This window comes from Zootoca vivipara, chromosome 5, assembly GCF_963506605.1.
Source record: "Zootoca vivipara chromosome 5, rZooViv1.1, whole genome shotgun sequence".
Taxonomy (NCBI): Eukaryota; Metazoa; Chordata; class Lepidosauria; order Squamata; family Lacertidae; genus Zootoca; species Zootoca vivipara.
The window spans coordinates 7,735,453-7,762,740 of record NC_083280.1 but is presented as its reverse complement, the minus strand read 5'-3'; the positions used below and the strand labels follow the sequence as shown (position 1 = coordinate 7,762,740).

Sequence of the window (27,288 nt, the reverse complement as noted above, 5' to 3'; positions counted from 1 at the left end):
AGAGACCTGCACTGGCTGCCCATTTGCTACTGAGCCAAGTTCAAGGTGTTAGTATCAGCATATAAAGCCCGTAACAACTTGGGACCGGTTCGTCTATGAGATCGGCTTACACCACGTATCCACTCGACCGCTTCAATGGGCGGAATTGGCACTATTGCAGATGCCACATAATATCCATTTCGCATTTGTAAGAACTTGATTGTTTACTGTGATAGCACCTATGTTTTGGAACTCACAGCCTATTGATACCTTTGCTGTACTCATTTTGGCACCTGCTAAAAAACATTATTTAGACAAGCCTACACAGATGCTTAGAAAGTTGGGTAATTTTAATCTACTTTAGCATTTTAACTTTTGCATGTTTTTAAGTACTGTACGTTTTTTCTAGATTTTAAAAAAAATCTTTTTGTAGAACTGCTCTGAAAGGTTCATTTAATTTTTTGAACTTTCTATTTCTGCTTAACTGTGCAAATACGGTTTTCCTCTTTATGTGATCAAACACTGTTTGCTCTCATTGACTGGAATTTGCACAACACTGGACAGTGATCTTTGCACCAGGAAAAAAGTCATTGCTTAAGGAAGTGATGGGATTTGTTTATTTTGGTTAGGCCAGCAGATACAGTATGAAAACGTAAGGAGATGTTTGCAGTTCAACTGCACATTATATAATGGCAGCACTGCTAAAAATAGATGTATACAGATTCGAACGCAAGGTTCCTTTTCTTTGTATGATTTGGATATTTGCACGAATACTTTCAATTTCATAATGAATAAATGGGAATAAATGATGGCACCTTGTACGCCTCCTTCCAGCAACTCCTGCAGCCAAGCTGGTGCCAAACATATTGCTCTGCTTTCCCCTTTGAACCACATCAGAGAGTCCAATGGAGGGGTCTTGTCATCTGGGCAGCCCAGGACCTCCATACACTCTGCCCAGGCTTGCACCCCAGGGAGGTCATTTTGGTACTGCCAACGCAGTGGTTTGACTTCACCCCCGAAGGTGCACTCCATTGTCTCTTGAGACAGATGGATGCCAACAAATGGGAAGGGGGGCAGAAAGAGGAGAAGCCAATAAAAGACTTTACTGCTTTTACCTGAAGTGTCCCCATGACTAAAATGTTAGGACATAGGAAGAGCCTTGTAAGGTCAAGACCGCATAGCCATCCAGTCCAGCATCCTGTTCCTACATTGGCCAACCAATGGGAAACCTGCAACCAGGTGCAATCACACTCTCCCTAAAATCTTTACCAGCAACTAGGATTCAGAGGCATACTGCCTCCAACAGTGTAGGCAGAATGCAGCCAATGAGGACAGTAACCATTGGCAGTCTCATCCTCCATGAATGAGCAGGTCTTCCTTGCTGGAACCCATGCCCCATTTCTGAAGGAAAGAAACATCTCAAGTCTTCCAGCCTTCTAAACTCTTGGGCAGGACCTCAAAAGATGGGGTGAGGGAGGGGAAGCTTTGGGGTCACAAAGGAGGCCAAGTGTGGTTTTGAAGGGCAAAGCCACCCTCAACCCCTTTCTAAGCACAGCCCAAATGAGCCATAACTGCAAATGTGCACTTGCGTGCGCATGTGCTCATCCTGGAACCCAAAGCAGCTGGAGGCCTCAGCGGTAAGCAAAGTGGCAGTGCTGTGCAAATTGGAAGAGGTAAAGAGGAGGGGAATTCAAACCCCAAGGGGCAAGGGGAAATGTAGCAGAAGGGGAGAGCACAGATGGGAGTGGGCTACCAGTGACCCACCAGCACATCTCGACTTGACAAGGAATGTCTCGCCGAGCTACTTCTCATGGGTTTCATTAGCAACAGCCAGATCCATAATGATGTCCCCAGAGGGCAGGGGGCAGACGTGAAGAATGTTAAGAGCGCTGCTGCACCAGACCAAAGGCCAGTCTAAAGTGCCCTCCGGTTTCCCCAAGAGGTGAACCATTGGGAAGCCACAAGTACTACATGAGCACGATAGCTCTTGATCCCTAGCCAAATGCCTCTGATACTGGAGCTGCTATTCAGACATCCTGACTTGCAGCCACCGAGAGCCTTGTTCTCCATGGACTTTGTCCAATCCGCTCTGAAGCCATCCAAGCATTGAGGACAAGGGTTATTCTAGATGAGAGGTAGGCAACCTAAGGCCCAGGGGTCTGGATGCGACCCAATCGCCTTCTCAATCCGGCCCGTGGACAGTCGTGTTTTTACATGAGTAGAATGTGTCCTTTTATTTAAAATGCATCTCTGGGTTATTTGTGGGGCATAGGAATTCATTCGTGTATTTTCCCCCAAAATATAGTCCGGCCCACCACATGATGGTCTGGCCCACAACTGAAAAAGGTTGCTGACCCCTGTTCTAGATAGTCATCAACATAGATGTCAGGTGGAGCTGCCTCCCCCCACATCATCAACTTGCCACCTTGGGGCAGTCCCCCATATGCACCCAGAAAGTGCTCTTTACTCTGCAGTTCCTTAAGATGCTGGGCATGCAAACTGGAAAACTGCTAGAATGTGTAATTTAACACAGTGAATCAGTTCTGAACTAAGGGAACCAGGATTGAGTTGATAAATAGTAGCAATAATTCTTAACAGGTCATCTTCAGAAATTGAACTGTGGAACAGAAGTACAGTCGTACCTCGGTTTACGAACCGCTCGGGTTGCGAACAGTTCGGGTTACGAACTCCGCACCCCCGGAAGTGTTTTTGGCGCGCGCGCACCCCGTGCATGCGCAGAAGCGGGGCACGTTTTGCGCATGCGCAAAGCGCGAAAATCGCAAAAAACCGCGCTTTGCGCATGCGCAGAAGCGGCACTCGGTTTGCAACCTTTTCGGGTTACGAACTGCGACTCGGAATGGATCGCGTTCGTAACCCGAGGTACTACTGTATTCCCAACTAATGTTTTTTTTTTTTAAAAAAAAATCTCAGTCCCTCTGACAACAGTACTGTAATACAGGCCAATACCATCTTCCCTGGAAGGCTAATATTGACAGGTGGTCACACACCGAGATCATGGCAGAGGTGAGACCTGAAGCCTAGATTTCCTCATTCCCAGCCCAGTATCTTAGCAAGAGAGACAGTAGGCCAGAGTTTCTCAAACTTGGGTCTCCAGCTGTTGTTGGACTACAGCTTCCACCATCCTTGACCACTGGTCCTGCTGGCTAGGAATGATGGGAGCTGTAGTCCAGCAGCTGCTGGGGACCCAAGTTTGAGAAACACTGTAGTAAGGGATCTGAAGAGGCCCACAGATTCTCTACTGAAAAACCATACTCCGTGTTTTGTCCACTGTGGGTGTGTATGACACCTATGCAGCCAAGGGGTGACTCAAAGAGTCAGGAGTTCTGACTAGGCACTGGGACACCAGCTTCAAATGAGAATACAATCTGAGGTCCAGAAAGGTTAGCACAGGGGCAGCCAGGATACAAGTCTCTTTGGTTAGCATTAAAGGTGCTATTTGACCACAAGTGGATTGGGCTCTTCAGAGTGAACCAATGAGGAGGAACGAGACCAGACTTAAAATCCTAGGTGACACCTTTTAAAAACTCCTAACCAAGCATGTAGGGTTACAGGAAACAGCTCCTGAATGTGCAACTTCTGGGAATGAGAGAATCTGTGGCATTTTGCTGGACTAAAACTCCTATCACCCCCCCCCAATGATTGTGCCCTGTTACCAGGGTACGACAGCTATGTCTGGTGGTCCAGAGGTTTCCCACCCCTGGAATAAGACCTCCAACCTTTTTTGGGTCAGACCCCCTCAAAGTTAACAGTAATTGAAGCTTTCGAGAGAAGGTCTGGGGGGGGGGGGCAACACTATGAAGCCTCGTCATTTCTCCATGGCACCCCAAAGGGCAACTATGAGGGTGGGCGAGAAAGGAAAGCAAGCAGACAGTTCCGAAATGGTCCTAAAACCAATCTCTGGGCACAGACGGGCACCTTGTTCCACAGGAAGGGAAGGGGTGGCACAGAACAAGGAAGAAACGCAAGCAGAAGTAGCAGCAGCAGCAGGGAAGCAGCTGTCATGAGTCAGCATGTCATGCAAGTCACATGGGAAGGGGAGAGAGTCTCTGCCTTGGACACTGCAGTCAAACAGACCCTAGCAGCCCAGTCACTCCTGGGATCAGCAGACACAGCCGAGCACCTGAGATATAGATTTGCCTTCCCATGTTTCATTTTCCTATTTGACTTAATTCATTTCCTCTCTGTATGCTTTAAAATGCTTCTCTTTAGGAATGCAATTCTCATCCAACACTTCAGAACACCTGGAACATCTCACATCTATTATCATGTGATCGCTGCAACACCCCTGTAAGGTGTGGCTGGTGTTATTGTCCTCATACTGAGGGCAGAGAGCTGAGGGCAAGTGAGTGCAGCTTGCCTCGGGCCACCTGACGACTTCAGGCAGCAGCCAAAAAATTTTGGACCAGGGGCTTCACAGCTTATGTCTTTTACAGATGTGCACCACGCATCTCGGGCTGTTCTTGCCTTGCCAGCCAGGACAAATGACCAGCAGCCTCTATACTTCTCCAGCTAGTTTCCCTGCAGTGTCCAAGGAAACCCCCTCCCCAACGTAGATGCACCCCAGCCCAGCCCCGGATTGCATACACAGCATGCGGTGAAGGGAGTAGAGAAGGGTTAGTACCTGCTGATGTAAAGCACGAGGCCCTGCTGGAAACTAAGACAGGAAAGAGCGAGGGGAGAGGAGACAAGAGCAGAACATCACTAACAGAAACAAGCATCCCCCCGCCACCGCCACCAACTCACTCCTCGGAGTTATCTAGTCGCCCTACCTGCCTTCTCAGAACCTCCACAACCCCCCACTGTGCGAGGACCAAGGACAGGGCAATTTCCACCACACCTCTGCCTTCATGGCTGTCTCAGCTGTGTTCACCCAAACAGACATATCCACCCAGCACACGCTGCAGATGAACTACTGAGTCAGCGGCGCCTGCAGACGGAGTCCGCCTCCAGGGCTCCTTGTGCCCGGCAATCCCTGAGCCACATGGAAGAACCTGTTTGGCAGCCCCTCACAGAAGGCCTGGCTGCCACCCCAGAGATCTCGTGGCAGCCGAAGAGCAGCAGTGGCAAGAGCGCCCCCCCCTTACCTGTCGAGGCTGGGAAGGCGTATTCATTTGGGTAGCTTGCGCTTGGTTAAAAACCACAGGTGCCGCCTGGCCAGGAGGAAATGCTGACTGCTGGGGGAGGGGGAAAAGGGAGGAAGAGCAGGTTAGCAGCTTCCGTAGCTGCCCCCAACCCACACCCAAACCCCACCCTCAAGAGAGCAAGATTAGGGTGCATGCAAAATTTGTGCGAAAACTCGGCACACGCAGAGAGCCTAAGCCGAACTTTGCAAAGGGGGCTCAAGAGGGTCATCCAATCAAATCCTGCCTTGCAAGGTTGTTTGGACCCACAATGCAGAACCGACCCACAAGCAAAAGGCAAGTGAAATGCAGAAAGGTGTGCATGTGTGTGTGTGGAACAACTTGTGTTGAAGAGGAGCCACCAGAGAAGACAGAGCAGCCAATGGATGATAGTTTGTATTACATATTGTAGAACAGAGGGGGACAAGGCAGCTTGGGAGGAGAATCCTTTTACCTGTGGAAGTCCAGGAGAGGGGGAGGGGTGTGGGGCTGATGGGGTTCCTCCTGAGGGCTGTGGAGTTTTGTTCATTTCACGTGGTGCTGCATAAGGATCCCCTTGCTACCTGTTGAGATAGAGAAAAAGAGGCATGGTAAAAACGAGCACGGAAGGAACGCAACACAACTAGAGGCGGAGGGGGAAATTCCAAGCTAAAACTGGACCTCGCAGCAGAATGGAAGGGAAAACAGAAGCAGCCCAAACAAGGATGGACGGTCAGCCCTCCAGACCGCACTTCCAAGTATCATGAGTGCCATTGCACAGACGGATCTCATAGCGCCGCATGACAACTAGACCAGAGAAGAAATGGAACAGCAGCAACTTCAGGCAAAAATCAGGGGAGGGGCTATAATGGATGTTGCCAATGAGAGTCCCAGAGGACTCCTAGGCAACTGCATCTTTTGGTACCAAGATAAATAGCTACCCCATGCACCTTTATGCTTGTACGCACTTTTTTAGTGGTGCAGCCCCCACTGCAGACTCTCTCCCTAACCTTATGTCTGTGCATCCTTAGGCAGCCTAATGTTCATCTAGCGCAGAGTGCCTTGGCTTAAATTTCACCTGAAGATGCTCTGTATTGCTACAGAGACACCCACATGGGCCTCCAGTGGCCACAACCCTGGTTCCTCCATCTGTTTTAGTGTACAACTTCCATCAGTTGTGCTGCTTGGGGCTGATTGGAGGAACTGCAGGCATCCATTTGCAACTGAAATATTATAATATATGCATATATTTTTTTAAAAAAATCAAGTTTCTAGCCACAATGCCTACAACAACTATGAATGAGGAAGGGGGACCTTCTGAACCCTCATTAGTACCCATAATTCCCAGAGAAACACAGGGCTATCTGATGAATGGCTTCTGTATTCCTTTTTTCTATGTCTCCTGCTTCTTAAGAAGCTGTTTCAAAAAGTTATCATCTCCCACCTGCCCAAACACAGTATCCAGAAAAAATAATAATGACTTTTTAAAAATTCTGGGCACAAAACCTTGCCAGCTTGCATTCAGCCCTAAGTTAATCATCTCGCTCAAGAAAACCCAACAACTCTCAGATGAAAAGTTGCTGCGGTAGTGTCAAAAGGGTCTCAAATTGGCTGTAAACTGCACTCTTCTATCCCAATTCACCTGAAAGGCATCCAGCAGAGAAGCTGAGATCAATCCTACCCAGTTCTTGAAGGCAAAGCAGCACCACACAATGAAAGATTCACATTAAAGCGCATCAAAGAGGCACCCAACAAAAAGATGCACTCAGAGATGTGCAGTGTGTAGAACGCCTTTGGACCAATGTCGGAGCCAAGTCTCTCCAGGTAAGCTGAAGGATGGAGGCTATCCAAGACCCCGTGTGTCTTGAATGCAACTGATAAGGTGCCACAGTTTGTTCCACTGACCGTATGGGATATGGATGTATGGGGCTATCAGGGCAGCTATCATTCATGTCTTTAGCCCTACTTGCGGCCACAGTAAGAAACCATTTTGAGAACCACCCACCTAAGACCCAGTCTCTGAACTGACCCCGACTCTACTCCCTATCGACTCTTGCTTGCCACTAGACTGTATACAAATAATGCTAGGAAGTCAACCCATTTTCATGGCCTTGGCCTTTGCTCTGGGGCCTTCCACGATACAGACATTCCTCCACCTCCCGTGTGATTGCATATACACGTGGTGCCAGGAAATAAATAAATGGAATACCAGGAAATGGCAATTGAGAGCTGGAGAGTCCTCAGGGTTCATCAGTAGACCCTCCCTGGAGCCCAGTGGGGGCGGAGGAAGCCCCGAGGAGAATGGAGGCACAAAGAGACTTTGTTAACACTGTTCATTCTCCCCGCCCAACAGTTCACAGACGGGGTAGTGCAGCAGCACCCACCACTTCCCCACACGGCCTCCAGCCAACCCTGGAGCTTCAACTCTAGATATTTTGGCTGGGCGGCCAAGGACTTCCACAGCATTTTCTGCCTCCAAACCAGACACACAAATCCAATGTGCCATGGTGATCCCCACTACCCCCTCGGAACAGGTCCTCCCAAATTTCTAGGTCACTACAAGGGGGAAGTGGAAGCCCCTCACACAATTCCTGCAGAGGTAGCATGCCGGCTCTTCTCGCTATAGTGCTCCTTACTGCAATATGCCAAGTCAAAAAGGAACCATGTTGCAAGCCCACCCAGCATCGTATTATATGACAAAGCAGCCAAATTCTCCTGGGTGGGAATGAGGAGGAAACATCTGAGCAGCCAGCTCCAACATAGGACAAGAAAAGACCCCGTCCCATCCCAGGTTTGCTCCACCAAGTGCCTGCCTGGGCTAAGGTGGGTTTAGAAGCCTCCTAATGGTCTACAGGCCTCAGCCTAAGCAAGGACTAACTGCCTGCAGCTTTCACAAACACACGCAGATGGGCAAAGGTGCATAGGCCAGGCTGGCAGGGCAAAGGGAACTTCTTCCAGGACGCCAGGCAGTAAACAGTCGCAATGCTGCCCCGTGGAACCTCATGGGAATAGGATCCCTTGGGTCTGGACAGGGGCAGTGCCCTCTCCAGCACAAAGCAAGGTAGAGCCACTCTACCCAAACAGACCCAGAGCCCTGGCGTAACCTGACCCTTGGGCTGCTGTCAGCGTTTCAGGCGACTAAAGACTTTGGGAGAGAGAAGGAAACATACGCAATGCAAAGGAGGCAAAAAACCAAGACAGGATCAGGAGCAGGAGGCTTCTGCAGGGCTTCTGCAGTGTGGCCAGATTATTTGCTGGGTGGGCCTTGCCGAGGGCACCCTAACTCCCAAAGCCTTTTGATTCTGAAAATTTCCCAGGGCATTGGCAACAACAACAATAATAAACTTAAGTATATGTGGTGGTCCTGGGTGTGGGTGGCACATCAGCACCAATTTCTTCACCTCCACTCGGAATTAGAGCCACCAGTTCTCATACTTCCCTTCTCCCCAGTCTCCTCAGCCCTTACTAAACTGGGATACGTTTTTGTTTAAGAAGCAGCATTTAGTGCATACTACCTTTCTGTAGTATTTAGGAAAGGGGGAGCAGCTGAAGCGGCACAGACCACAACTGCACAGTTTGCAATAATTATGCCCCCCCCCACCTTTGAGCATCTAGACACTGTGTGGTGCAGCATCACACAGGCAGGCAGGCAGGCAGGCAAGGAGGGAGCATGCAGCAGCCCTTCCTATAGGAAGCAGCTCCACACAGCCTGATGGGGCCACGTCTACCAGGAGACACCACCCCAAATGGTCCTGAATTTTCCAGACATGGAAACAGAAGCACACCCACACCTCTTGCAAAACCAAACTGCAGGGACAGCCATGCTCCCAGAAAGAGAAAGGGCCAGCCCAAAAAAACTGAAGCCAAAGGCCCCAGAGGAGATGTAGGGAGCTATATCATTGCTTTAGGGGAGGCCCAGCTGAAACAGCTAGTCTCTCCTGAAAAGCCCACACGAAGTTTTGCAGACAGTCAACACCACCCCAAGATCTGGGGAGAGGCAACTATAAGCATGAATCGTTTCTCCAGCGCTCCAAATATGCCCAGTTAATTCTTTAGGCAGGCTAGCTCCCGTGCCAAGCACCCTTCCCTCCCCAGGCTGAGACATTCTCCAAGCGCAGGCCCAACCCAAACCAACGCCAGCAATGAAGAAAAGATATTTGCTATGCAATTTTCCACCCACCCTGCTCCATGCCACCCCCTTCCCGAAACAAGGGCAAGCAGAAAGTTGAGGTCTCAATGTGGAACAGCCTCCCCACCCCAACCCGCCATCCTCAAAACATGCACAGAAAACACAGAAAAGATGCAAAATACTCACCCCTAAGTAGGAAAAACCCCAGGCCAGTTTTGCAAGCAGCTGAGACTTTTCATCTGCCAGTCTTTGAGAAAACGACAGAGGGTTTTTTTTGGGGGGGGGGGGAATATCAGCCTGCAAACCTGCTGGTGAGCGGCATGGAGGGTCGGGCTTGCCAAACATGGGCAAGGCAGGGGACAGCCCCCCACCCCCACCCTGGGAAGGCCAGGAACATGAGTGCCGGGAGCTGCCGGTGGTGTCAGATCGCAGTGTCTGCTGCACTGCAGAGACACCGAGACAGGGAGAGGAGAGAGAGAGGCAGGCTGGAGAGAACCAGGGAGCACCCAAAACCCCACCCACAGTCATAGCCATTCGGCCCCAGCACTGCCCAAACCAGTCGGAGAAAATCCCACGCCTACACGCCTGAGTCACTCGCGTTGCACAGGCAAGAGGAGGAAGGAGGCAGGCTCCTGGCCCAGCCCAGCCCAGCCCCTTCCCTCTTGGCAGGACCAAGCAGCCAGGCACCCACCTGTGCTGCCGATGCAGGCATGAGACAGACAGCAGAGGAAGCCTGGGTGCTGCAGCGCCATTTCGTGGTGCCTACACCCACAGGAAGCCTCCCTGCGCCCGGGAAGGTGCCCTGCCTCACCCCCATCCCAAAATGCAGAAGACGCAGGCTGAGGAGAGAGAGGGAGCTGCACACCCTTCAGACTCTGCCCTTCAAAATCAGCAAGAGCAGCAGTGGCTGGAATAGGGAGGGGGCAGCAAGAGGCAGCCCCACTTGCCTTAAGAGGGAGAGGAGTAAAGCAGCTAAGGGAATTTGCAAAGCAGCAGCCCTAGTGGATATTTTTTTTGGGGGGGGTTGACTGGAGAGACACTGGTGCAGCTCCTGTCTCAGTAGTTCACTAGTTGGGCCTGGGACTCTTGGGGTTGCGTGTCCCACGACAACTATAAACACAGCGTGGTTTTGGGCGAGGCTCACCCCCAGGCTCAGTTCCCCATCTGAAAACTGGGAACAGCAGCAACCCATGCGCCGGCTTGCACAACAGAAGACTGTCGTACACTCTGGGAACTTAAAAGGAATCACTTAAGCGATCATCAGAAGGTACCATTTCCTCCATGCCTTCTCTCAAACAACATTGTCCCACCAACAGATGGCTTCTCGTAGCCAAGCAGGCTTCATGGATCTACCTGTAAACAACAGTTCAAGACCAGGTGCGCAGCCTGGGAGTCATTTTGGACTCACAGCTGTCCATGGATGCACGGGTTACTTCTGTGTCCAGGGCAAATGTCTACCAACTCTATTAGAGACCATACCTGCCTATGCACTGTCTCACCAGAATGGCTATCCCTCGTTTGGACTACTGTAACGCACTCTATGTGGGGCTACCCTTGAAGGCAATTTGGAAACTACAACTAATCCAGATTGCGACAGCTAGACTGGTGAGTAGGAATGGACACTGAGACCATATAATACCAGTCCTGAAAGATCTACACTGGCTCCCAGTATGTTTCTGAGCAAAATTCAAAGTATTGGTGCTGACCTTTAAAGCCCTAAATGGCCTTGTATACCTGAAGGAGCGCGTCCACCCCCATTGTTCAGCCCAGAATCACACTGAGGTCCACCTCAGAGGGCCTTCTGGCAGTCCCCTTACTGAGAGAAGTGAGGTTACAGGGAACCAGGCACAGGGCCTCCCATCAGATGTCAAGGAAATAAACTGACTTTTAGAAGATATCTGAAGATTCGTAAACCGAGGTACCACTGTACACGGCTTTCTTCAGATATCTTCGAAAAGTCAGTTTATTTCCTTGACATCTGATGGGAGGCCCTGTGCCTGGTTCCCTGTAACCTCACTTCTCACAGTGAGGGGACTTACTTCATTCCAGAAGTCCGTTCTTAAACCGAAACCATTATTAAACCAAGGCGCACTTTCCCTAATGAGGCCTCTCACTGCTGGTGCCCTTCCACCATTCAGATCCCATTCTTAGACCGATGTAAAGTTTGCAAACCAGGACACTAATTCCAGTTTTGCGGAGTTCGTAAACCGAATAGTTCATAAACAGGGCTGTTCTTAAACCGAGGCACCACTGTATAGGGACGTTTTTACTGTGTTGGATGTTTTGATTTGTTGGAATCTGCTCAGAATGGCTGGGGCAACCCAGTCAGGTGGGCAACAAATAAATAAATAACATGCACGAGGAAAGACTGAAAGCTGCAATCGCATGCTCAAATTCCTAAAGAAAACCTGAGAACCCCATGCCTTCCAGAGGCGAACTCTCTTAGCATTGGACAGAAGACCTCCCCTCTGTCACACACACACACACACACACACACACACACACACGGACAAGCCAACAGCAGACTCAACATTGCAAATACATCACATCAGCCTGCTTGAGGCCTGAACCCAACACGGAATGCATGAAACAGACAGCACCACACACTGACATGCACAGAACTACAGCCCAAGACACTACCGTGTTTCTCCAAAAATAAGACACCGTCTTACATTTATTTTTCCTCAAAAAAAAAACATGGTGGCTTATTTTCAGGGGATGTCTTATATTTATTTTACTAAGTATGGTACAGTTTAACCTACAAGGTTAAAATGCCTATCACTATGGCTTATTTTCGGGGTATGGCTTATTTTCGGAGAAACACGGTACTAGCCCAAGCCGCAATTGCAGCATTCACAACAATGCTCTTTTTCTCCCCAATGGCCAGTCACCACTTCTTTCTTTGGTCCAATTGAATAGGCCAATATTTCTCAAACAAGGTCAGGAAGGGGAGTTTGGGGAAGGTGGGAAAGGTAGCTCAGTCAATAAACCACGAGAGACTCTTAGTCTCAGGGTGCTGGGTTGGAGCCCCATATTGGGCAAAAAGATTCCTGCATTGCTGAGGGTTGGACCAGATGACCCTTGTGGTACCTCCTAACTCAGCAACTCTACGATCACAGTTCTTCATTAGCATATCTGAATACTTAAGACTTAAGGCAGGGGTCAGCAAACTTTTTCAGCAGGGGGCCAGTCCACTGTCCCTCAGACCTTGTGGGGGGGCCGGACTATATTTTGAAAAAAAATATGAACAAATTCCTATGCCCCACAAATAACCCAGAGATGCATTTTAAATAAAAGCACACATTCTACTCATGTAAAAACATCAGGCAGGCCCCACAAATAACCCAGAGATGCATTTTAAATAAAGGGACACAGTCTACTCATGTAAAAACATGCTGATTCCCGGACCGTCCACGGGCCGGATTTAGAAGGCGATTGGGCCGCATCCGGTCCCTGGGCCTTAGTTTGGGGGTGCCTGACTTAAGGTATTCCAAAGTTTGGGTTGCAACCACACCGAGTCCCTGCTTAAGACATCTCAGGTCTAGAGAGCTCAAGCTGCACATGGAGGGGTGCAAGGCAAAAAACTCAGCAGCAAGAGACAGTACACCAAATACATTTTGGAAAGTGAAGACATCAGGACCTGTGTCTGGGAGAAGCCCAAGATGGAGGTTCTGTGGGTGGGCGGTTCCTGTATCTGGGAATTAGGTAGGCAACCAGTTATGAGAGGAGTTGCACAACCCTGAAGGAACAGGTTTGCAGCCTGGGAGAAGAACTCCTGGATTCCAACCTGTTACTGGAGTCTCAAGTGGCTTCTGGGGCTAGGAGTGCTTATGCCCAGCTGAGATTGGTTTGCCAGCCACGGAAGTTCCTGGACCAACCCAATCTCAGGTGACCTCCCACCTGAAACACTGCATCACACTCTATATGGGGCTGCCTCACGTCCAGAGACTGCAGCCAGGATAGAGCGTGACTGCTGGGTTGGCAAGTGGTCCAGCCTGTTGGGATCCCTTGCCACCAGTCCTGCACTACCTACCAATGAGCTACCGTGTCAGCACTAGTATGTAAAGCCCTAAAAGGTTTGGACTCAAGTTCTTTAAAGAGTGCCTGCCCCAGTATACCCACTTTGGGGCCCTACAGTTGGCAGGGGAAACCATCTTGGTGGTGGCATGAAGTTGGCGTTGACCAGTGGCGGGGCCTTCTCGGTGGCACTTCTCCATTTGGGGAGTGCCTTCCTTATTAATAATAATTCCTTATTAGTCACATCTAGGAGGAATTTTAAAGCGCTCCAGTCTACTCAGGCATTTAATGGCTAAAAGATAACATTCCCAGCAACCCTGAAATTATCAGCTGTGAGATTAGGCGACCGTTTTCAACTATGCTTTTATTTTTAACTGTTTTATCGCTGCTGTGTTTGCAGCCCTGAGATCCTTTGAAGGAAGGGCACGATATAAATGGAAAAAGTTGTCCAAAATATTGCAGGGTTGGGAGGAGAAGAAAAGGCTCCGCTACCATCACTAAGGGTAACTATTAAGGTGTTAGCACCAGTCCACAAAGGTCATTGCAGTCAGAGGGATACGCAGGTCATATTTTTGAAGGGAGCTATTCTAGGACTTTGACCCAACTGCTACCCCAAGCAGTGGGTCCTCTTCTCTCCTGTATTGGGAGGAAAAGACACACTGTTCCCCACAGCTGCTTCCCACAAAAACCGGCCATCTGGCTGCTGTCGAATTCACAAGCACCCAAGACTTCAGCCACTCAAGGTCTGCCGGCATATCATTAGGATGGCCAAGCCCATTAAACAAACACCTCAAAGGTTAAAGAGTGCCAAAGCAGGGAGGCGGAGACTTAGAGAGGCAGCTCCCTGGTGCTCCAGGGTCAATTAGCACATCAAGGAACGAATGGGAGGAGCAGATAGCCATTCCCTCCCCAGCCCCTTTTCTCAGCTGTGAATGCTTTTTTTCCACCCAGCTTCACCACACCCATGACTGGAGCTGATGGGAGATGAATGGGGCTCACCTCCTTCCTAACAAGCTTTGGAATTAAGAACTCTACTTGGCACATCCCCCCTCTTTATTCCTTGTCAACATCCTGACTCTTCCCGTCCAGTTAAGACCAGCAATAGCTCAGTCAGTAGGGAACAAGCATGAGATGCTTTAATCTCAGGGTCATGGGTTCGAGCCTCACATTGGGCATTGCAGGGGGTTGGACTCCTCATGGTGCCTTCTACAATTCTGATTCCCCCTCTTCTGTCTCCAGGTGCTGGCCCTTCCCTGCAAGGACAGCACAGGAACCAAGCAGCAGCGGACCTCATTGCCGCCAAACAGCACCCGTGCAAGCAATTTGTTGCAATTTCAGCAAGTCCTCCCATCAGCCACGCATTGGTAGTAATTCTGGCCTACCTTGAAGGGATTGCCACAAAATTGCTGAGGTGCTCAATGCAAAACACCTTTTCCAAATTCTAAACTTTTACAAAAATGCTAAGGTTTGCTGTTGTTGTAGATCCCCTTCCTTTAAAAAAACCAAAAAAAACCAAAACCTAATTGCCAACCAAAGCAAAGCGGCAAGTGAGACAACACCCACATACGGGAAAAGGAAACTTCCCCAACCTGTTTGTCAGAGTTAGGGTCCAATGATGGTGCAAACTCCTCTGGGAAGAGACCACAGTGGCACTAGTTATTTCACTGGCAAATATTCAATAGCCACCCTGGCCTCAGGCTGCCCAAATGCTCCCAAACGTGTCAAATCAGAAGCGGGTCAGTCTGCACAGACTAGGTCACCAGCCATCACAAACTACACCCCAATTTTTTTGGGGGGGGGCATGGGTGACAGGCACATTAGAATCTTCTTTTGCCAAACGAACTGTGAGGTTCCAAAATTCACCTCGATATCTCATGATCAGTACTTGCCGATCGAAGGGAACCGTGCAAGGCATCTCTGATCTTGCTCCAGGGGGCTTGTCTTAATGCATCAATGGACAGAACTATGATCCCCAGGAGAAAAGGCTATTTTCAGTAAAATGGTATGGGAATTTTCCACTTATGTTTTCAGAAACTGAGAGCAATGCTCTCTGAAGGTGGTGGAGCACAGTCAACATAAAAGTTTAGGAATAGGGATACAGACTCCTCCCTTTTTTAAAAAAAAGAAAGAAGAGGGGCACATTTCTCTGCTCTTTCCTCATTTTAATTCCTTTCTCAGGGTTGCCGAGAGTGGCTGGGGAAACCCAGCCAGATGGGTGGGGTATAAATAAATAAATAAATAAATATTACCATCATTATCATCATGTTACACAGCTCTCAGGTGCCCAATAAACATTATGTGGAAGAAACACATCTGCTGCACTAGCGTTCTACATTTTCAGATGCACAAGCAAGAAGTATCGGGTGGAAAGTGGGGCTCAGAGAGAACAGTACATGACCTACCCTGTTTCTCCTATTTTAAGACGTAGTCATAAAATAAGCCATAGCAGGATTTTTAAGCTTTCAAGGAATATAAGCCATACCCTGAAAATAAGACATAGTGATAGGCACAGCAGCAATACCGGCCGCGGCAGGAGAAGGAAAAATATAAGACATCCCCTGAAAATAAGCCATAGTGTGTTTTTTTGAGGAAAAATAAATATAAGACGGTGTCTTATTTTCGGAGAAACACAGTAAAGCACACTAAGGAGGCCTACAGTGGTGCAAGAGCTTGCAATGCCCACCCCGAAACTTGGGGAGGTTTCTGTGCTAGGACTGAGGGGAACAAGGAAATGAATTCCATCTTTAACAGAAAGGAAGGACAGAAGGTCCTGGTGCACCCTCAAATACGACTTGAGTTTTGGAGCGGGGGGGCTGTGATGTCCACGGTAATAATGGGCTTCACCAGGATCTATAGGTGAGCTGCCATGATTAGAATAAAACAGCAAGCAACCCATCTATTGAGGATTGGAGCCAATGCACTGCAAATGCTCAGGAGATATGGCATGGCTTCCTTCTCAACCCCTCCACTCTGGGGAGTTTTATTTTGGGAATAATTTGTTTACAGGGTGCCCTCTGATGAACACCTCCTGCCAGGCCTACCTGGGGTGGCACCCTTTTGATTTGTCACCAGGCTGCCACCATTTTAATTCTTCATGATTCTCTTGATTTAGCATCACTTCAGGCCATTCCAAGGATTTTACATGTATAGAACACAAAGGGGGGGGGGACATTAAGAAGGTCCCTGAGGACGTTAAGGGTGACAGGCCATGCCAGGGTCCTGGGGCCCATGCCAGCTGCCCAAGGATGTTGCATGGTTACACTGAATTAGCTCACTTGCTTGGCTCATCTGGACTGTGCTAAAACCTAGCAGATAGTAAATTCAATCTTACTTTGCTTACATGCGTTGCAACCCATGCAATGTAGGTTAATGTGGGGGTTGGCATGTTGAGAGTTCTGCCTCAAAGCACTGAAAATGGGCAATAAGGCACAGGTATAATGGGAGTTTAGGAAACAAGGCCGCAGAAATTAATCCAACTGCAGAATTTCAATTTGTGGATGAACATGCCACAAATGGAGAACAGCCAATGGAGAAAGCATGATGCCCACGACTTCGTAAGTAGCATTTGACAAAGCAGGAATTGTACTCTTTGTTTCGTGGCTGCTTACAGCAGCTTCCTATTCACTGGTTCAATAAAACTTCTTCCACAGGTGCTCAGGCAAGCACTGCAACTGCCCTGACTAGTCTATCTTCCTACAAATCTCCTCTCAAAGAAATACCTTTCTCCATTGAAGCCAACTGCTTAATGCAGCCTTCCTCGGCCTGGAGTGCTCCAGATATTTAGGACTACAGGTAACTCACAATCTTACACTTATTTTACTTGTGTGTTCGCAGCTTTGCGTGGGGGGGGGATTAAAATAAAATGGAGAGTGGAGGAAACCCATTCTCCATTTTATTTATTCCCCACCCACCATTGCGGGTTTACCAGGCAGCCCAGAGCCCTTGCCAGCAAAGGGAGGCTCCAGACTTTGGGGAGGCGGTGCAACATCTCTGGCATGGTCCTAGATCAGGGGTCCCAAACTGGGGCCCGGGGGCCAGATGTGGCCCAATTGCCTTCTAAATCCGGCCCACGGACTGTCCGGGAATCAGCATGTTTTTACATGAGTAGAATGTGTGCTTTTATTTAAAATGCATCTCTGGGTTATTTGTGGGGCATAGGAATTTGTTCATGTTTTTTTAAAAAATATAGTCCAGCCCCCCACAAGGTCTGAGGGACAGTGGACCGGCCCCCTGCTGAAAAAGTTTGCTGACCCCTGTCCTAGATGCCTCCTGCCTCCTGCCCAAAACTGGGCAAGCACTTACTAGGCTTTAAGAAGGAGGTGGGAGGACTCTATGATCCTGCCAGAGCCCTCACAACAAAGAGGCCAGAGCCCTTTCCGCCTATTTCCCAAAGTTGGGCAAGCAGTCCTCCAAGTTGCAGGGAGCTGGTTCTGGGAATTCCTGGCAGTATGCATTTATATACATGGACCCCCAGAACCTAAACCCTGCATAAGATGTGAGATACATGCACTGCTATCAGGAGCAGATAGGAGCTGCTGTTCAAAACCTCTACAAGGCAACAAGTTGCGAGAAAGCTGGGTTAACACCATAACTCCTATCCTAACAAAAATAAAGCCCAAGCACATTTAATCATATTTTCTCCCCACTGTTCCCTTTCAAACCTTGCTTGTTTCCTGTCTCCCTTTGCTTTGTTGCCTCCAATCAAAAGGTTTTGATTGACCACATCATGATAGGGAGGGGCTCCTGGCTTACTGTGCTTTACTGAGAATGAGCAGCATGCTGCCCTGCTACCAGTGAGAGAAACAAGGCAGGAAGCCACAGTTTTCCTTGGGTTCTTGCGATGTCTGAACAGGCACCCTGCTCATTTTGCTCCTTCCTTGTTTGCTTGTAAATCTTGTTAAGGGAGCAACAAATTTTTGCCTAATTCTGGAGGGGCATGACTTAGTCCTTAAGAGTTGTAGCATTGCACTCCCTAATGCTAAATCTATGTGCTCCTTACAACCAAAACCAGAAGTCGCACACATATTCTGGGTGTCGAAGAGGAGATTCGAGAGGCGATATGATAGCCATCTTCAAATATCTAAAAGGCTGCCACATGGAAGATGGAGTAAGCTTGTTTTCTCCTGCTCCAGAAGGTAGGACCCATACCAATGGCTTCAAGTTACAAGAAAGGAGATTCTGACTAAACATCAGGAAGAACTCTCTGAGTTAGAGCTGTTTGAGAGTGGAGGAGACTCTCATGAGAGGTGGTGGACTCTCCTTCCTTAGCAGGATTTTAAGCAGAGGTTGGATGGCCATTTGTCATGTATGAACAAGCTGAGATTCCTACACTGCAGGGGATTGTACTAGATGACCCTTGGGGTCCCTTCCAACTCTACAATTCTATGATTCCAACCCATTATTCTTAACCCTTTCATATCTTCCATCACTTAACAAAACTATAACCAGATGATGCCCTTTTATGCAACTTCTCAGCAGACGCCCAACTGGCCTTCTCTTGAGAATCCCAAAGACTCCACAAAAGCACTCCAAAAAGCAGCCTGCTCCAGGTCTAAACTGACTTAGTTCCCCGCTCCTAACATCTAAGTCCTTTCCCCTAGATCCCCATTTCAAAAGGGAATGGTGGTATGGCAATCCCAAATCAATGCTCTGTCCTCGTGTTCATTTAATGCAGTTCAGTTACTCTGTCAACTGTGCAGTTGTTTTCCCAGCAAGAGTAGATATGCTCCCATCCTTTCATAGAATGTTTATGGGCAAAACAAGGATCTAGGAGTATAGTTGTGTTTTGGTGACTGCAGATATGAAACCTCAACTGCTTGCTTTATCTGCATTGATGTAAAAACATCTATGCAGTTCTCATACGTTACCTTAGGTGACCTTCACAACTGTTAGTTTAGTTATCAAACCACAAATTGCAGATATACAATCAAGAGGACGGCACAAATTAAGGGAGGATGAGCCTATCTCTGGCTATTAGTTATGACTGCTATAGGAAACCTGCATCTGAACACTCGAGGCTGTCAAACTTGTAGGCACTGGAAGAATCCAGTTGGCCAGGGTGAGAACAAAATGCTGGATTTGAAGATATTTCACTCATTTGGGGTTGAGGGGAGGCTAATACTGGCTTGCGTAAGTTTTTAATCTGGGACTTCCTGGCTCACACTTCTACTCGCAACGCTTCACAACTTCTCAAGGTAGCTAAAGTTAATATTCCAGATTAACAAAAATTACAAGGGAGCGCTCTTGTGCCTCTTGCCTGTGGCAGTATCATTGTTTCCTGAAATGACTTCTCCAACAAGGGATTTGGGTAAGATAAAAGAAACCTGGAAAAGCAGGATTCTCTCCAGATGACGAAGTGGGGAAAGGGAAAGAGGAAGCATTTTGCACCTCCACCCTGTCATTAGTCCCTTCCTTGCACTGCTCCTGAAGGCAGAACTTTGTTCCATCTTCTCTGTGACAGGAAGTGAACATGGAACAGAGTGCAACAGGCACCATTTCTAAGGGAAGTTAATTGAGGGAGGACCTTTCTGGGTGAAAGGGAAAGTCTTGAGACTATAAACTGCTCTTCTGAACTTCTTAGGGGTGTTTTAAGACTTCTGCACAGGGAATTCTATAGGCATCACTGCATGCAATGAGCACTTGTGTACTTCACCAGTATACAGACTGACCAATTCAGGCTTTTTGCTACATGTGGACTCAATAAAAAACAAAACTTGACCATTTAACACACACACCACTATGTACATACAATTCTCTACACAGAAGCTACTGTCCATTACAAATATTTATCTCGGGTTAACGAAAGGTAGTGTGGTAAGATGAACAAACTTGTATCCTTGGATTCAGAAGACCTGGGCTGAAAACCCAGCTTGGCCACAAACTCACCAAATGGCCTTGGGGAAGTCACACTCTCAGGCTCAGCTCCTAAACTGCGTAATGAAAACAATAATATTTAGCATTTATGTAGCACCTTTCCACATTTTATCTCAGTATTTTTCAAAAATAGCAACAATGTAAGGTAGGTTAGCATTATCCACAAATTTCTGAGGCTTGACAAAGGCCTCCCCTGTGAGCGATTACATTCATATTCTGCCTTTCATCCATCATGGAATAAGGTAGATGGGGGAACTTTCCATCCAAGCACTAATACAGACCTGCCTTCAGAAATGCATCCTGTGCCTTTAAGATTGTACAGTGTGAGATTTGAACCAGGACCTTCATGGGTCACAGCTTAATCCTGTAACCACTTGCAAATGCCAACAGTGAGAGAAGATAAGCACAGGGAACATGTAACATGCTAGACGACAAGGGAAAACCGCTTTGGATAGAGGGGAAACTGCTTCCCATAGGACAAGGCCAGCAGCTGCCCCACAGTATAGCCCCAGAAGTACAATGGAGGCATCAAACTAGGAAACCACTCAGTTTGACTTGTGATTCTCACATTTGCCCAGTGATAGGGTGATGAAACATGGTGGTAGTTCCTCTGCATTTTGACACTTCCTGCTCCTGGGCAGAGCTGGCTCCTATTTTTTTTATTTTTATTCTAGAGCTGAGGAATTTGAAATATTTTTCCTAGCCCTACTTTTGAGGGACACACCCATGTGTTCTGCAATTATAAAGAGGAGCCACAGTATTCCTCCATTACAGAAGGCCCCACACTCAACTATGCAGGAAAGTGAAGCAAGTCTTCAGATGTGAACTGAGCACCCTTATTCCCTGACTCCCTTCACCCTTTCACTTAACACAAACACACTCCCAGACAAAATAGCAGAGAATTCCACCCACCACCATTGCCAGAAGCAACCCAGTAAAACGCTGTTTAGCACGAAATGCGAACGTGGACTGTTACGTTACAAGCCTTCCACCCTCCCCTGTAGGGCAAACTACATAAAACCAGGAAATGTGCAATCGAGGTTCAAGATGTCCTCCCTCTCCCACACTTTCAGAGACAGTTGGTGCTACTCCACACTGTAAGATCTCCTTTAATCACCATCCAAACCCACCATGACAGCAAGCCTCCTTCCCAAAAGGAAAATGCACAAACAAGTGGCAGCCTTTCAGGGACTGAACAAACAGATTAATATGGGTTGTTGTTTTTTTTCAAAATAAAAACCCAACAACTCAACTAAATCTTAAAGTTTAGATGTGCACAAGTAAAACTGGGTTGCTTAAGAAATTGCTGAGTAATTTTTAACGTCTGATCTGGGAGGTAAGAGGACTAACATATGTTTGGGGGAAACAAGGCGCAACCAATGTGCGCGGGCATGGGGGGGGGAACACAAGCAAAAACTAACAGAGGGCACAAGACAAAGGAGATGCAAAGGTTTATTTACCCTCTGCATTTATTTTATTTTGTACAAAGGGCCGGAAGGCAAGCATGAAGAGACATCCATTGCGCAAAGGGCAGCAGCCGGCAAATAAGGGCGGGCCAGGAAATATTTTAGAGAAGGGGGTGCCTTAAATACAAAGCACCAAGATCCCCCACCACCCCAAGCCCTTTGCCCCCCTCTCCTGCTCTGCAAAAGCCCCAAACCCAGCCGCAACCAGAAAGCGAGGGGTACAGGTAATTTGGGCCGGGGGTTGGAGAGAGAAAGGAACCGGACGCTCATCCGCCAGTGGCACATGGGCGCAAAAAAATAGAACCCCAAACCTCGAGACCTTCCTCCTCCGGGGGTGGAGGGTGGCCTTTCTTCCCCTCCGAGGTTCCCCCGCGCGTCGCGCCGGCCAGGATGGCAAGCAGGAAGCCAGGCCCCGGCCCGCCTGCTCCAAGGACACGTGTCCTAGCCGGGCGGCCCCGCAGGGGAGGGAGGGAGCCGCGGCCCACGCGGTGGCGACTGCCGAGCGCCCGCGGCGGGCGGCGAGAGAAAGGCAGGCGGGCGGGCAGGCGTAGCGCGGCCGGGCCCCGTCCCCCCACCGCCGCTTCCGACCGTACCCGAGTTGCGCCGCAAGCACGTGGGCCTGGCCCGGTTCTCGGAGGCGGACGCCAAGCACCGGCGCGGTAGCAGCCACAGCCAGCGAGGGAGGAGGTGGAGGGAGCGGAGGAGGTGGAGCCGCAGCAGGGCCAGCCCCGACGGCGGCCTAGGGCAGGGCGAAGCGAGCGAGGAAGGAAGGAAGAGGCGAACACGTGGGCCCAGCGGGATGCAGGCACCGGTCGGGCTTCGGGCCTACAAGCGGGGTGGGAAAGGCCGATCCGGCGCCGCAGGGTCCTTGCGCGCGGCGACTGCTCCGCAGATGTGGGCGCGCAGCTGCAGAGCAGCCTTCGCCCGGATTCCGCCCCGTTCCCAAGTGCGCAGAGGCCACGGAAGGGGAGACTCTCCCGGGTGCGGCTGCTTGGAATTTTAGAGGAGGGTGCACCCTCTTCCCCCGCCCCGATACCAGTACAGAACGGGGCGATCCTAAGCTTACCGGCTTCGCCTGCGCACACGCGGAGATGCCTAAAAGCGGGCAACTGCTGCGCCGATGGGCCCCGTTAAGGCGTGCACCCACCCACAGCACCCGATATGTTTGGATGCAAGAGTGAAGATCTGCATTTCCCAGCGTGTTCCATAAATTCAGACCCCGCAGGTCCTATGCGCTTAGGGCAGGACCATTCCGAACTGCGCGGGGTGCTTACCTATGCCAAATGAACCAAAACACGCAGCACAACAGTAGTCTTAGATACCACAAGTTATGCGGGGTCGAGAGCCCTGAAGGTTTCAAACACGGGGTGGGGTGAGAGGAGTGCCACATTTTATGAGGTCATATACTGGGACTGGGAACTCCGGAAGCGGGGTGGGGGTCGGAGTTATCGCCTATCTGAGCCCCCGTTTCAGAGCATATGGGGCGGGGTACAGGATCCAGGAATCTAAATACACCACCACATGCTAAACCTCTACAGAGGAACGCATGCAGACCTTGCAAGTATATCACTGAGTTCAATGGGTTTTATGAGTTCAATGGGACACGGGTGGCGCTATGGTCTAAACCACTGAGCCTAGGGCTTGCTGATCAGGTCTGCGGGTGAGCTCCTGTTGTTCAGTCCCAGCTCCTGCCCACCTAGCAGTTCAAAAGCACAAGTAGATAAATAGGTACCACTCCAGCAGGAAGGTAAACGGTGTTTTCGTGCGCTGCTCTGGTTTGCCAGAAGCGTCTTAGTCATGCTGGCCACATGACCTGGAAGCTGTCTGCGGACAAACGCCGGCTCCCTCGGTCTATAGAGCGAGATGAGCGCCGCAATCCGAGAGTTGTCCGCGACTGGACCTAACTGTCAAGGGTACCTTTACCTATACTGAGACTAGGAACTCCAGAAGCGGTCGGGGAGGGGGCGTTGCAGTTATGGGCAGATCTGAGCCCCCTTTTCAGAGCACATGGGGTGGGGTACAGGATCCAGGAATCTAAATACACCACCACATTGTAAACCTCTACAGAGAAACGCAGGCCTTCAATGGGTTTTACTTCCAAGAAAATGTTTACACAATCAGCAGGCACATCACAGCCTTATATGGGGCATGCGTATTTCAGAGGAGTGGCTGTTTTGTTGCATAATATCAGCCTTCTCCAACATGGGCAAACATCAGAGAAGCTGTTGTCCAAAACATGCAGGTGGTTGGGAAGGCTATGTAAAGGGACTGGTCCTCTCAATAAAGGTATTCTGTCTGGGGACATTCAGTATACATGCAGAATAGGAGACTGGAATGTCACAAGCATGTACCAAAACAATTGATTCCTGCCTATATGTACTAAGAAGAACAAAAGCTTCTGTGCCAGAAGATCTTCAGATGTCCACTCAAGGTTATGCAGCTTTCACCTCCCTTTTATTCATATTTTAATCCATGTTACAGAGTTCAGAAAAGGACTAGATTATGGATTAAACTACCGAAAAGGCATAGTGGTAAATCCAAGGACACCCCGTAGCTACCATGAACTCTAAAAGGAAAAGTGGGGTAGAAACGTTTTTGGAAAGAATGAGAGGAGGGTGTTAACAAAAGATTTGTTGGGGACAAAGTTACAATTCAGTGGAAAGCAGGATCGGACTCTCCAGATGCAGTCTAAAAAGCTTAGATGTAAAGAAACTCAAAGAGAAAGAATCCTATAAGAAAATGAAATAAACTATAAGAACCTTTTAAAGGTCCAGTATTTTAACAGTCCAAATAGGGTGGGGGCTAGTTGAAGATATTAAATTTCAGGCCTCAGAAGAGCATAACCTCATAAAATACAAGCTGCCAGTACATTTTGGGACAGGCCTGGTTTGTCTCATAGTACTGGCCAAGAAGGGAACCTGGTTTAAAACCTCAAGCTATTTAAACTCAAGTTGCATAAAATTAAAGCTCAATCCCCATCAATGCTATGAATATCATAAATATGACATATAGGGGTGGCTGGAGGCCTTAGAAGCTCCACACTTTCTTCTAAATTGTGGAACGGGTGCCCTAAATACTGTGTGTGCTAGATACTGGGCTCTATAGATAAGCAGGGAGGGGACTTTAACAAGGTCTAACAGAAATGAATTGGTTAATAGTTTCAGCAGCAAATAATATAATATGAGATAGCAGCTGGTCTCAACTTTAGACATTGTAGTACTGCGCTAGCATGCCAAAGTTGTCATGCAACTAAGCTCTAGAAGACCCCTTTAGTTTCAAGTATCCTTTCAGAAAACGGGATTTCATGTCTTAAACAGTGCACAATTCATGGGAAGAAGGGATTTGTTGACCCCATACTTTGTGGGGGAGAATTGATTATGGAGCTGGAAATTCTGTTTCTTTGGTAATTTTGATTAACACTTTCAGAGTGCAAACTTATTTAGAAGTCATGTTTTATTCATGGCACACTGGCTTCAGACTTTGTTCACACTGTACTTATAAGTCTAGAGCTAACTGTACATATAGCAGAAACCCTGAAGAAGCTTGCATAGAAAGGAATTGGGCTCCATACATATTATACAGATTCAGCAGCAGAGAAGTCTGTTTATTATAGTGATTGCCCATTGGAAAGACTGTGTTTTGAGTTCCTACTGATACTTACACAAGACTGGCTATGCTTCTAGAGCACAGGCCTCTCTTCTGGGCTCATATGCAGAGTTTGAGAGAGGCCGAATACCTGTAACTAAGGCCCTATAACAGCAGCACATATAAAGCACTCGAGTTTTAGGGTCAAAATCTTCCTCAGTACCTGGATAGATAAGGAAAGGCTCCTCTAAGTTTCAGGGCTTTCTCCGAAAGGAGGCAGACTATGAGGGTGGACCTTTGTCCCCCACTACTGGCCAGTGCCAAGGGCATATTTGCTTGGAAAGCTCTCATCCTTAAAACACAGCTTGAGTATGATGCAGGGGGGGAAATAAATTTACTGCTTATTAAAATACAGGCACCACAGGCACACTAACAGGAGACTGCATTTGGGATGGGGAGGGAGAGAAAGAACTCGAATTCAGGACCGAAAAACCTCTGTTCCAGGTGCGGAGACGTTTTAAAAACAAGATACTGGCGTTATGTGAAAGAAAGGTTTGTTTGGTGGAGTAGACAGAGCCTCAGAATGAGAGGCGTAGCTACGAGGGGGCTAGCCAGGCTTTTTTGGCCCGGGTGAAGCTCCCCCGAGGGGAGCCATGGAGACTCTCAGCCTGCGTGTGTGTACCCAAATGCGCGTGCGAGGGGATGCCAAACTGGGTCTTTGACCCGGGTGAAATGGAAGTCCAGTGAAATGGAAGTCCAGTTTCGCCCCTGCTCGGAGACACCCTTTCCGTAACCTTGCGCTTCGCACGCACGCGAGGAAGCCGAGAGAGAAGCACCGTCTGCACGCGCCCAGGAGCACCCTGCGCAGGCCGAAGAAAGCAGGAGCACAAAGGCCGGCTCCACTCTCCCAGAGAAAGCCTCATCAGCGGGATAAGGAGGAGGAGGAACCGGGGAGAGGCCGGGTCTCTCTTCTCTCTCCCGGCAGCCGCCCTTCACCCAGGCGCGGGTACCACGAGGCCTAGCCCGGCCGGCGTCTCCTTCCTTCCTCTTACCGCCCCACGTGGTACTCAGGCGAGGCCTCCGAGGACCAGGCAGGCGGCCGGGTAGGCGAGGGGGCAATGGCGGCCGGAGCCCAGTCAGGGCGCGACGAGGCGGGTTGGGGGTGAGGGTGGGGGAAATGCCCTCGTCGCGGGAGGGGGGCAGCAGGGGGAGGAGACCGGCGAGGCCCCGCCTCTCTCCTCCCACCCACCCCCCTCCACCGCGCCAACCGCGGCCTACTCTGCCTTTCTCTCTTCCCCCCCCCTCCCCCGGGTCCCCCCGCACCTTCCCCCCCTCCCCCCACCGCGGTTACCTTCAGTCTCCTTCAGTCCGGGGAGCGGGGCCCGACGCAGCCGCAGCGGAGCCCAGCACGACCATTTCCGGAGCCGCTCTCCGAGGGGAGGGGCGGGGCAAAAGGAGGAGGAGGAGGAGGAGGGTCGGTCACGGGGCGAGGGAGGACGGCGGCGAGGGGGCGGGGCTCGCCTGAAGCCTCTCAGGGGGAAGGGAGGGAGGTGGGGCGAATTAGGAGGGGTAGAATGAGCTGCTGCCCCGCCTTCGTCACGTGGCTCGCGCCATGCTCTGGTATTGGGGGACGAAGGGGAGAGAAAGAAAGAGGCGGTCAGGTGACCCCCGCGCGACCGACGCGGCCTTTTGGGCACGTGACCTCCACGCGACTCAGAGGCGGGCGGGCTGGACGGCCGGCGCGCGCACCTGCGTCACGTGGTAGAGAGGAGCTTCCGTTTCCCCTTTCCTTGTCGAAAAGCCTTCTTGCCGCTGCCCGGTGCCACTCTATGGCTAGTGACACGTGTGGGTGGTGGGGGAGGGGATCGGGCCCGGAGTACTTTCCTCACTCTTAATGAATAAGCACAGGGAGATTTTATACACACACACACATATATTGTATATATACATATATTGTTATAAACACACACCAATAATTTCAGAGAGCAAAAAATGTTTTTATTCTATTCCTGTTTAGTTGTTTTTAATCATTTTTTTCTCCCTAAGTTTTTAGCTCTTCCTATTTTATCTGTAGGGACCCAGGTGGTGCTGTGGGTTAAACCACTGAGCCTAGGGCTTG

At 49.4% G+C, this 27,288-nt stretch overlaps 1 protein-coding gene across 15 annotated transcripts in view; it reads right to left on the bottom strand.

Moving 5' to 3' along the window:
- Nucleotides 1-26,660, bottom strand: part of EIF4G1 (eukaryotic translation initiation factor 4 gamma 1) — an 83,664-nt gene extending 57,004 nt beyond the window's left edge. Inside the window, exons 1-5 of one of the 15 annotated variants that reach the window (XM_035133981.2) lie at nucleotides 26,521-26,628; nucleotides 20,131-20,174; nucleotides 5,575-5,683; nucleotides 5,085-5,174; nucleotides 4,622-4,654 (exon numbers count right to left, since the gene is read on the bottom strand). In XM_035133981.2, coding sequence (XP_034989872.1) covers nucleotides 4,622-4,654; nucleotides 5,085-5,174; nucleotides 5,575-5,649 — 198 coding nt within the window. In that variant the 5' untranslated portion in view covers nucleotides 5,650-5,683; nucleotides 20,131-20,174; nucleotides 26,521-26,628. Of the gene's footprint in view, nucleotides 1-4,621; nucleotides 4,655-5,084; nucleotides 5,175-5,574; nucleotides 5,684-9,414; nucleotides 10,384-20,130; nucleotides 21,730-21,895; nucleotides 22,041-22,177; nucleotides 22,261-26,520 lie in introns of those variants that run through there. The other 14 variants (XM_060274336.1, XM_060274329.1, XM_060274331.1 and 11 more) reach the window with 14 other exon arrangements.
- Between the last annotated feature and the right edge of the window lie 628 nt (nucleotides 26,661-27,288).